Consider the following 11,659-nt stretch of genomic DNA (forward strand, 5'->3'; position numbering starts at 1 on the left):
TTCCAGGTCAGGTTGGACGGGGCTCTGAGCAACCTGGTCTAGTTGAAGATGTCCCTGCCCACGGCAGGGGGGTTGGACTAGATGACCTTTAGAGGTCCCTTCCAACCCAAACTATTCTGTGATTCTAACTTGGTATAAACAGCATGACTTTTTTTTCTGAGTTTCTGACCCTCCAAATGAAAGTGAACTATGGTCCTTTAGTACACAAGCAAGGATTTATAAAGGATTATGGTAATGCTTTAAAGTAAGTGATTACTTCGAAAAGACACCTGAGATACAAAGAAAGCATCCTGGCAGGAAATTCACCTATTTAGTAATGTACATGGAAAATGGATTGTGCAGTGATGCACCTCCCAAAGGGGCACGGAGCATATTAGCACTCTGAAGCACGGAACTTACTTCTCCTGTTTCCTACTTTTGTTGGACTCATTTGAAGTGTAGGACTCAGTGAGCCCTGGGCTTATGGAGAACTTTCTTAATGGAAAGTGCAATTACCTTGTTCCATTTCCATCCACCCCAAAAATCTAAAAATCAGAAAACATCAATTAAACAAAGTATGAAATAACACTCACAGTGTATATATATACTAGGTGCCCATCAGGACTCCATACTTGCCAGGAACCTCCTCTGTCCTTTACTCCCTTTGTACCTGTTGTCTGATACTTCCTGTGCTCTGCCATCACTGTCCACATGCTTTCACCTATGCTGTATTTCTGATCTTACGTCTAAGGCTGTCCTGAAGCACATGTGAAACACACTGTTGACTTTTGAGTCTCAACTCCTCCTTCATCAGATTCCAGCTCCTGGAGACAAGGGATGACAGGAAAATCTCACCTTAAGCTTTTTTTATTATGGACATATAGCCCTGCTAATTTTAGAGGAAGAACTAAAAGCTCTGACATAACTGCAAGGCATAGAAAGAGCCAAAGTCAAAATATAACTAGGGCAAAATATATTGCTCTCATTGCTATTTTATATTCTTGCCATTTGCAAGCCAATCTCACAATCTATGGTGCACATTCACGCTTTCCTGGCAGTAACAAAAATGCGTAACGAATCTTAGGCAGACTGTGTAACTCCTGGAGACAGGCTCTTTACTTACGGAAGGAGTGTTGGTTGGAGCCCAAACCCACTTCACCGGAAACTGAGAACGAACTTACCTACCCCTATTTTGTAAGGCTGAAGCCAACAGCAAAAAGACATTTAATCCACACCAACTTGTTTGTCTCAATATAAAGGCATCTTTTATTACAAACAAATCAAGTAAATCAGAGCATAGAATTCAAATGTATAAAGTGCTTTTGAGTTTTCTGAACCTTACTGCCATAGGCTCTGTAACAACAATTCAGGTTCAAGTACCTGAATCACACAAAGCAGAATTCAAAACTACTACCTCCTCATGTATATACATTTGAAGGTATTTCCACTTATGAACCATTATATTATTATCTCATTTGCAAATATTGCTTCAGATTCAAGAAGGTGTGTGACTATACATTTCCAAGTGACACAACCATCCATTTACTTGCTCTGAAGTGAATATGCACAGTAAAACAACCTGATATAAATAAATTCACAAAGATAAACAGTACATTTCAAAAAAAGATTTCACTTCTAGCCTACATAGTAAAAAACTCTAAATTTTCTTTGTATTTACAAAAAATAGCAATTTATACTAGTATAGATAGTATTAAAAAAATAATTTGCATCTAGACTATTAAGATAATCTATTAAAAGAAGTCTCAGAATTAATAGCAACAAAAGTTAAATTTAATATTTTTCTTCATTAAGGCTGAGGTTTAAAAGTCAAATCCTACAATCATATACATGTGTATAATTTAACATGTATAAGAAAGAGGATTTGATGCCTTGTTTTTTGAAAATAACAACAAATGTGTGAGTATTGTCTAAAACATAAGTTGATTCGTTCTTGGACTGGTGGGTTGCAAAGCTCTTACACCTCTTTTGACTTCATGTGGGAATGCAGCCCCAAATATATCTTCATGGTATCGCTTTTGGCTCTGCAAAAAAAGAAAGGAATTAAATACTGCTAGCTCATCCTTATGTGACAGTTAAGTAACTAAAAGGTCTTTTGCATTTGTATGACTGGTTCTGTGATAGTGGACTTTTGTTACTGTCAATAAAAGGAACCTATCTGAATCCCAGACACACGTGCTCCAGGGCAAGTTCTGATAACAAAAGGGTCCTACAAAGCCAGCAGACCCAGGCTCTGTCTTTTCAGTGATGGGCCCACTAATGTCTTAAACTCACTTTCCTCCATTGGTACAATAAAGTCTCAAACTCTTGATGTTCCAGACACACTGCAAAGCTACTGTCCAGGACCCAAAGTGAGACACTGGGGAAAATGGTAGATGTAAGAGAAGAACATGATGTGTCACTCTTGCACCCTAACCAAATAGAAACTATGCATTTTAAATCATGGTGGGTGGACTAAGCTGACCACTTAAAGCTTTTTTCCTTGTGCATTCTGCTGAAAAGAAGCTCACGGCAGCCCGCAAGATCTCGAGTGTGACTTTGAAGACTTCTGTAACCCGTCCTGGAACACTGTCTGACTGGAGAGAATGCCTTGCATATCACAGCATACCTTTAGCTGGAAGAAATACTCCTCTGCCTGCTGCTCATTGAGGTTCAGGTTTTTTGCAAGCACCCTTTTCAAAGTCTGAGCAACATCCTTGGCCATGCGTACGTCTCCACAGACATACAGATGCCCTTCTTCCTTATGCAAGAGGTTGCACACTTTGGTCTCCAACTTGCTTTGAAGAATGTCTTGAACATAGACCTTAGAAAGAGAAAAAGGATCATTAGACAAGGTTTTTTAAATGCTACTTTGGCTATTGGCTTTTCTAAATTCAATGTGGGTCTATGTAGTAAGGTTCTAAATGCCCTAATTATTACAGCTGTGTGTTGCACCACAGCAAAGGAGAAGAAAAATGTCTTCATGCTGTCTGTACAAGCCTCAGATTTGGAGGCTAGACCTGTCTCCTGATTAAACTAGAGCAGACTAAGACTCTTCTTTTTCAGAAGCAGTTACAACTGCCAAAGTCTCCTAATTTGCCAGGAGAGTAGCATAGCTAAAAAGAGGATAGCTTAAGTGCTGTTGTTTTCTCCAATCAAGATTGCATCTAAGCAAAATTAATTTCCAGGGTCACTGTGTCATTGAAATGGTGACAAATGGCCAGAGCCAACTCATTTCTAACTCATAGGCTAATCAAATCCTGCAAAACTTAAGGTTTCTGAAAATGTTCCAGCTTCCAGTTTCAAAGGCTGTTTGCAATTAAAGTTCTGATCATATGTCTATTATGCCTCTCTATATGGCAGTGAGGGTTTTGTATTTATACAGCTTGCTTGTACTGAAGTGCACAGTGAGATTCTCCTTCATTTTGAAGGAGTGGGGCCTTTTGTCACTTGTTCACAATACACTGAAGTAAAATGCTAACATTTTTTAAAAGAACATTGTTAAACAGAGCCCAAATCTTAACTTGAGGGACCATTCTGAAAGAAGCCAACCCTTAAAGAACAAAGGAGCCAGCCTTACTTTAGCTTGGCCAGGTTGTCTGGAGTAAGCTGTATAGACTTCTTTCAAGACTCCCTTCCTCTTCATTTCCTCAGTTTCTTCTTTGTAGATGTGATCCATGTCTGGCTGCCGGCAGCCAAACAATAATGTCATGTCACCACCTTTGATCCCTGAAACCAACGTTGGAAAGTTTTTTGTCTTTTCTGGTAAGGCCCATTATCTCTTATGACTATTCCCCGTAGAGGGCCCCATTGTCACAGTAACTAGCCGTGTACAGCTGTCTGTACAGCTATTTTCTAATTAGCCTTTCTCACTAAGCACCTGAGAAGGAGAGTGTGTGTGTCTGTGTGTGACAGCAGGTGATTTTAGGGTCTTGCAGTAGGATTGAACCTGCCCAAGTCCTTGGAGAACTATGTGGAATCACGTGTCGGAGCAGGTTCCCCAAATGGGCTGATACAGGCAGGCCAAAGTGTTTCCTCTCCATATTGTGGCCCCTGTGTGAGCACCTGGGGCAGTCACTGAACATGAAGTATTTACAAGGACACATAGGCTGCTCCCTCCAAGTGACCAAATACCTCAAGACCACCAGAATGGTCTCAAGGGGGGTGGATTAGCTGTTTCAGTGCAGTGTTCGATCAGTCTTGGGATGACAAATCTCTATGGCGTTTACTTGGCTAATGCTTCTGGGTGTCTCCATCTGTAGAGATTTTGTTTGGAAGACTAGGGATGTCTTCCGCTGCTCAAGGAGTTATGGCCTCCCCCTTGTGGCAATCCCCATAAGTACCTTTTGTTTCCAAGTCACAGAGACGCTGCTGCCAGAAACTTCTGAAGGGAGCAATTCCTGTTCCTGGGCCAATCAGAATGCATGGCTTGGTTGGCTCCTCTGGGAGATGGAATCCATTAGCACTAAAATGAAAAAAATATGTTAATTAGGTAATTAGTTTATGACTGACTTCTCAGTGTCAGTTTCCTGAATGATTCTGAACAGCACAGCCTAAGTTACCAATTTGAAAACAGTAACGGGGCTTAACTGGGTGACGGTTGCTTCTTGTTTCCTAGCTTTACTTGCTCTATAGTGGATATGCTGACAGTGGGGATGGTGTCATATGAATAGAATTCTTTCAGAATTTTCTAATGATTTATGATTTTACTCAACACAAGACATGGTAAAGGGTCTCATCTCTGGAAGACAGGGAGTTCCCTCTCTTCTCAAACTCAGATATTCCAACTTGCACTCACCAGTCACTTGAAAATCATATGCAAACAATGAAAGAAAATACTGAAGAAGCTGAACTAAGAACTGTTGTTTGGTTTTTTTATTTTCTTTTTTCTCTGTCATACACTCACCTGCGTATAAAGCATGGGACTCTTTCATTGAGAGCTATTGTATTCAGCCATGTGCTGCAAACCCCATGGTGCAAAGGCCCTTGTCCATCTAATCAGAGCAAAGGAAAACACCTCTATCAGGATTCAAAAGCTCTCCATTTTAAAAAAAAACAGTTTATACTTAAAAATTATGGTTTTTAAATAAGTGTATATCTAGTAATGATTTATAAAACAAGGATACACTGATGATGATGCAGGATTTTAGCAAATCCTGACACAGTATGAACATCTGCACTGCAGTATACTATTCTGCATATATCACAATACAAACTTCTTGTTACAGATATGCTTCATGCCATATGGCAGACAGTTTTTTTCTGAACCATGATGCAGCCTAAATATCATTTAATTAAGGGAGAAATGAAAACAACAATTCATTACCTCTCGTCCTGTAGTTTACAACTGCAACTGTCAGATGAATCTCTCTGGGTGTCATGTCACAGGAGGAACTGACAGAATAGTACCTGGGTTTCAGAAATGGCAGCTGAGTCAGTAAGAAAGCTGTTGAGACCTCAGCAGAAGGGAACTCCTCCAGGACCTCCAGGATGTTCGGGCTGTTGTAAAACTTCCATTTATTGTATTCTTCCGTGCTCTAAAAGCCAAAGGCCACCATCACAATGTTACCAGATCACGCTGAGTTCAGGACAGCCGGGATATTTCAAGTGTCACTTATAAATAAGATTCCTGCTTTGCATTCAATTAAATATGCAGGCAAGTCAACCAAGAATTCTCAAAACTTTGCCTAGACCAATACTGGGGTTTCCTAAGAAATTGTTTAATTTTTGAAAACAGAAGAACAGAATACCCACTATAATTTTCTCAGATACCAGCTCTCTCAGTGAGGATGTAGAAACTGAAGTAGAATCTGTTTCTCAGCCCCCCGCTATGGGATATCCATAAAACTGTATGGACCGAGGTCCTGATACCTACTGAGCCTTGCTGAACCCAGCAGGAGAAGCAAGCACTTACCACACCTATGAGTCATTGGTTACTTAAAGCGACATCCCCCTTACTCTCACGGTACCAAATTCTCTGACAAAAATGTCTACCAGCTCCCCTCCAACCCCTCCACCTGCAAACTGTAAGGTCTTTTAATGGTGTATCATCAGAAACCACCATGAGGCAGGCAAGAGAAACAGGCAGGGAAAATGACCCACCCAGAACCACACAGGAAATATCAGATCTGAAGAAATCTCTTGATTCCCACGCCCAAGTTGAGCCACAAGACCACCCTTTTCTCTCACTGTGGTTGGTTTTACGAGCACACAGAACATGTAACAGAGGGATAAAAACCAAGCACCATCACTACAAAAGTTTCTTAAGCTTCTGCTACACAGTGAAAGGGCATCAGATGGTCCAGTGTACAGCACTTCTAACATAAATCTAGCCCTAACACTTACCTGACATAAAACTTCCAGTCTCTGTTTGTCTCCTTCCGCTGTTACCAGCTGGGAGAGTTTTTTTAGCAGTTGTTGGGAGGGTGGAGTAGTGATATCAAGCAAGTAAGTCAAAGCCTCGGGGAGTGTGCAGGCTGGAATCTTTTTGTCACTTGTCCAGTAGCCACCTGGAAATGAGGAAATGAAAGAACACTTGGCAATTCCTGCAGCATTTGACAGCTGTAGAGCTTTGCAAAACTCTGTCTTTCAAAATACGACTTCAGACTAGGTTGCAGCAGGTCTAGACCACAGGGCCCTTCTGAAAAGAGGTTAATGTGAGGGTTCAAACTTCTTGTAAGTGGAGGATCTGATGCAGAGAATTGCATGATAACAAAACACCACTTTAAAATGAAAAGTCTTTCATTTGAGGAAATTATCTGTCTGTGTGTCAGAACCCTATGATTTAGCAGATTGTCCCTACTAAGATGGAAAAGATGGTCATGATACGTGAATCTATTTTAGGACTCTGATACGTAGCAGCAATAAGCAAACTCTGTTGATTAATTTAATTGCTGTCCATGGCCAATTTAGCAACTGAACTACAAACAGTGTCAACCTAGGATAACTCTGTGAACACTGGTGAAATTACCATGCACTGCCAGAGAATGCAAAATCAGAATCAAGAATTATAAGAATAACTAAAAGCATCAACAAAATCTTATTGAAACTTAAGAAAAGGATAACAGAATCAAATTCAGTCTGTAAAAATCCTCAGGAATTTTAGAGAAATCTGTCAAACACCTCTGTTATTTTGTCTAAAGAGAACCAACTTACCATCAGTGCAGGTTTCAAGCCTGATAGGCTGATCGGCTGGAGGGGCATCCTTGACATGTGCAATGAGGCCATGGACTAATTCTGGCTGGTTGCCTGGGAAAATCCCAATATGTTCTCCGGGCAGGTAGTGCACTTCCTGATTAGTCTCACAGGAAAGCTTAACTAGAATGGTAACACGACTAGATATAGAAAAAAATAGATCAGACAGATCTTGGTTACGTCGACAGGATTTCCTGTGAATTGCACAGAAAAGGAATAAATCTGAAGTGACAGTTGGCAAGGGCTTCCTTGTGTTCATTACCAAATTATCAGACCAGCTTAGTACTTCATGTAAGACTTAAATAAATAATAGCCAGATATGTGAAGTACTTGTATCAAAACAAATAAGATGCTAAAGTGCTGCCTGATCTGTCCAGTATAGAATAAATGTGCCTCCAATCAGCCAATGAAAGGACGTGCAGCTCTACCAAAGACTGAATAGCTCACATCTTAAACCAGCTCAGAGGACTTCCCATAAGACAACTGTATTTAGAACAGGGGTGAGAGAGACCTACCGGAGGATGTTGAAGAGCCATTCATGGATGCTATTTCTAAGACAGATGTTAGCACTGATTATCCTTTTGTATTTCTTTGTGTATTGTCTTGTCTCAGCTTGCTTTGCAGTACAACCAAATGCAGCAGCTTCTTGCACCATACCTTTTCCTTTTTTTTCCTGCTAAGGGGCAATTTTTCCCCTAAATGAAGTAAGCATTTGCCTGGCATGTAGCATACCAAGAAAGGGAGAGGGACCATATACCTGACCTTCCACATTTAGCAGGTATCAAAGGGCCAGATCACAAAGTTATTTAGTTCCCTACACTCCCAGAGACCCTACTGGGAAGTTGCTCCTATCTAAATCAGAGCTAAGACTGTACGTATTCTTGTGGTCTTGTGGTAATGATTTACTTTTACTAATGATGGTACAAAAATCACATATATTTCTTAATAACTGTGGGGAGAAGATGTTTATAACCAGATATTTCAGATGTTTAAGACTTTAGTAAAATGTAGTATTGCAATATTCAAAAGAATGAGGTATCGTACCTGGATTTTAAACTTTGAAGATTCTGTCTGAATTTCAGCTTCATGGGCATTATATCCTTGGCATGAATGTTTGCAAGTGCTGTTGAGAAAAGAGGACATGACTCATGGCAATTCTGTGATTAGGTTTGTTTAAAATGTCTTCAAATAATATGCAGAAAAGAACTGAACCATGCTCGCCCTAGAATGTGATACACTTGTCAGTTATGTGTCCTATATGCATGCCTTCCCTGACAAAAAGTAGTTCATCTCAGCTACTCTTCTTCTGGGGCTGTCAAAATGTATGCTAGTTCTCGTGTTCTGATGTTATTGCGCTGGAAAAGATAATGATTTATGCAATGTAAACCAATGTCTTTTTTCCTCTGACCACTGTACTTTATTATATGAATTCTATCATCTAGCAGGACCAACATCACTTCTAGAAAACCTTTACAGTTCAGACCTATCTGAAGCAAAATGGACAGAGGAAGCGGAAGGTGGGAGGTAATACCTTTAGCCAAGTCCAGGCTTTGAGAGTCGTGCACTATCCTGTAATTCTTAGGATCCCAGCTTTCATCAGAGGTATATATCTCAGGCAACTGAATACTGTTTTTCCCACGGATGTTAAAAATGTCACAGGCAGTCTAGAAAAAGGAAAAAAATAAGGCTATTCATGGTAAAAAAAATATTCTTAGCATTATTATAATCCTAATGGGGACATCTCAATTTCACAGATTGCTATCATTTATTGATTCTGTTGAGTTCACTAATATTATAGGGGTTCAGTGAGTTCAGTAAGGTTCCACTTCTATACCAGTATAGCTAAAAAGATGATCTACTTCAAAAATTCTTATGTCTGATGCTATCACCCTTGTTCACACTGAGCATCCCACTATCCAAAAGGTTTCATGGAACTTTCGGTGAATATTAAAAAATAATAGAAAAGGGGCCCAGTTCCCTCTTCAACTTAGGCAAGCAGTGTAAAAGAGGGGAGTTCAAAATTCAGATATAAATCCAGATGTTTACTTTCTTTCATTTTCCCCCATTTTTATGGGATGCTAGTGAATACTGAAACAAAATGAATGAATGAACGAACTAAAATATGAGCTAATTACTTTATGTGAATATTAAAAAATAATAGAAAAGGGGCCCAGTTCCCTCTTCAACTTAGGCAAGCAGTGTAAAAGAGGGGAGTTCAAAATTCAGATATAAATCCAGATGTTTACTTTCTTTCATTTTCCCCCATTTTTATGGGATGCTAGTGAATACTGAAACAAAATGAATGAATGAACGAACTAAAATATGAGCTAATTATTTATACAGTCACCTTGAATGCACTGACTGCCCATGTGCGAAAGGCTTCTTCTTGCCCATTGAGTTCATCTCCTTCACCTATTGGAGTGAGCTGAGAAGCCCCTAGCTGGGCCAGTTTTTGGTCAATGGCATGAGCAAAGGCACAGAACTCTGGGTACATACTGGACCCCAAACCGAACACAGCATATCTGCAGAAGGAGATAAAAATAAGATCACTATGTTATGCTAAATGAAATGCAAAAGGACTCAATCACATGCAAACCAAATAACAAAGTATTTTTACCTAATTTTTTTCCTCAGCAATTTCAGGGTGAGCAAGGAGTTCTTCAAGGTCTGTATAAAAATTCATAAAATACTTAAGGTTAGAAAAATACTCTGATTTAAAACAGAAGTGAGACCCTGATCCATATCACAAATGAAAGGGTTGTCTTTGGTCTCAGTCTTTGAGTTGAGCCTCATATATACTTCTGAGGTGAATTTTACCTTTCCGTTATTTGGAGAATCTCCATTTCCAAAAGTGCTAGTAACCACTAAAAGAAGTGTTTCTTTTTCCAGGTCACAGATGTTGTATTCATCCATGCACAGAATCTGGAAGACATAAAGCTCATGAGAAATTGCTATCAGACATAAGAACTAGCATTAGATATCTCTGTGATTGTCAGATGACTGTTGACCAAATTTACAAGGCATTATGCTAAGTGAATACAAAATCAAAGTTCTAGTCCAACTTATATTTACTGGATATTCAAAACATGGGTTTAGAGAATGAAAAAGCTTGCAGAAGCTGATAAAACTAGCCAAACTTCTTTCTCCATTTAGCGTGGATGATTTATACTTTCTTACCTTAGTGTTGAAGGCACAATTGAACAAGCTGCACAGATTGTTGGCCAGCGTTTCAGATTTCCCAGTCTCTGTTGCATAGATTACAGTGACCTTGGACCTGGTTGCCATTGTTTGTCGCATGAGTGAAGATGCAAAGAGTACAGCCCTGGGAAAAAAAATAATCACATATAATTTTTAATATAGCTACACAGTAATTCAGATTGATTCACAAAAAAGCTAGGAAAGACTGATCTTGACCATGGCTTTTCCTTGGAAGATTGTTCAGAAGCAATACACTATAGATAGCCTTGAATAAGAATCTTAGATGTGAGTATTACCTAACTGTGGACAGGTTAAGTCTATGATTCAAACAACTCAAGTGGTCCCCCTACTGTAATAATTATTCAAAGAAAATGTGGAACAGAAACATCACAAGAATAGAATAGTTGGACAAAAGCATGAAGACTCTTATTTGAACAACTTACTTTGCCAAGATGCTAAATTTTATTTCTTTTTTCTTTGGCCTCCGGGTCTCATCATGCCAGACATGTGTTTTCCATGCATCCACCTTTAAAAAAAAAAAGTTAAGCTTCAGGTAAGAAATGTAAAATAATAAATACCCAATTTGCATATCTTTGAAAGGGCCAGATTGAATAGAATCTGTATATACAATCCACTGTGTAAAAACATGGGATCAGTCTCTGTAGCATTAAATTGCATTTTACTTACAGCTTGAGAATTCAACAGAACTAACATAACCTTCCACAGTATAACAGGTATTGCCTGCTATTTATGAATCTCTCTAGTCAAACTTTCATTATCCAGGGCTTTTCATTCAGACTTCTTCAGGTCCCATATTATCACCTGCACTGCAGAATTTGTCTACTAGAATCATATTTTTTTGGATAATTTGTACCTGGTAGTAATAGAAGGGAGTGAGGACATAGTTCAACATCTCCTGGTGGAACACGGGGGTTATGCTCCCTGACATAGGAGGTACAATCCACACCCAGTCAGCCGGGCAGCCTCCTCGCACACGGTACTCATTCTGCATGTATTTCATGAAGGACTCAGCAGCTGAGTGGTGATCCATGATAGTCACATTTTGTTTCTAGAATAATTGCAAGACGACATACATACATTAAAAAGCCCATTCTGCTGCTCTTCCTGATATAGTTAAAGTAATCTTTTTGCTTTGGTTAATATTTCAAGGACTTTATACAGTGCTGGGAAATATTTAATATCAGCAACTATTATATAGATACAGATTGAGGTGGACCTTTGATTAAGGACTCTCACATGCTCTTTTTTTTTTTTTTTTTTTTTAAAACAA

General features: G+C 39.3%; 1 protein-coding gene across 1 annotated transcript in view; it reads right to left on the bottom strand.

Annotated features, from left to right (window-relative positions):
- Positions 1 to 1,230: 1,230 nt before the first annotated feature.
- Positions 1,231 to 11,659, bottom strand: part of NOS2 (nitric oxide synthase 2) — an 18,669-nt gene continuing 8,240 nt past the window's right edge. Inside the window, exons 11-26 of the mRNA XM_009278271.2 lie at positions 11,243 to 11,437; positions 10,812 to 10,894; positions 10,348 to 10,492; positions 9,988 to 10,092; positions 9,788 to 9,837; positions 9,518 to 9,692; positions 8,702 to 8,834; positions 8,215 to 8,293; positions 7,132 to 7,310; positions 6,322 to 6,485; positions 5,303 to 5,513; positions 4,883 to 4,970; positions 4,320 to 4,441; positions 3,557 to 3,705; positions 2,606 to 2,800; positions 1,231 to 2,021 (exon numbers count right to left, since the gene is read on the bottom strand). Coding sequence (XP_009276546.1) covers positions 1,908 to 2,021; positions 2,606 to 2,800; positions 3,557 to 3,705; positions 4,320 to 4,441; positions 4,883 to 4,970; positions 5,303 to 5,513; positions 6,322 to 6,485; positions 7,132 to 7,310; positions 8,215 to 8,293; positions 8,702 to 8,834; positions 9,518 to 9,692; positions 9,788 to 9,837; positions 9,988 to 10,092; positions 10,348 to 10,492; positions 10,812 to 10,894; positions 11,243 to 11,437 — 2,187 coding nt within the window. The 3' untranslated portion in view covers positions 1,231 to 1,907. The remainder of the gene's footprint in view (positions 2,022 to 2,605; positions 2,801 to 3,556; positions 3,706 to 4,319; positions 4,442 to 4,882; positions 4,971 to 5,302; positions 5,514 to 6,321; positions 6,486 to 7,131; positions 7,311 to 8,214; positions 8,294 to 8,701; positions 8,835 to 9,517; positions 9,693 to 9,787; positions 9,838 to 9,987; positions 10,093 to 10,347; positions 10,493 to 10,811; positions 10,895 to 11,242; positions 11,438 to 11,659) is intronic.

This window comes from Aptenodytes forsteri, unplaced genomic scaffold (genome assembly GCF_000699145.1).
Source record: "Aptenodytes forsteri isolate BGI_AS27 unplaced genomic scaffold, ASM69914v1 Scaffold66, whole genome shotgun sequence".
Classification (NCBI taxonomy): Eukaryota; Metazoa; Chordata; class Aves; order Sphenisciformes; family Spheniscidae; genus Aptenodytes; species Aptenodytes forsteri.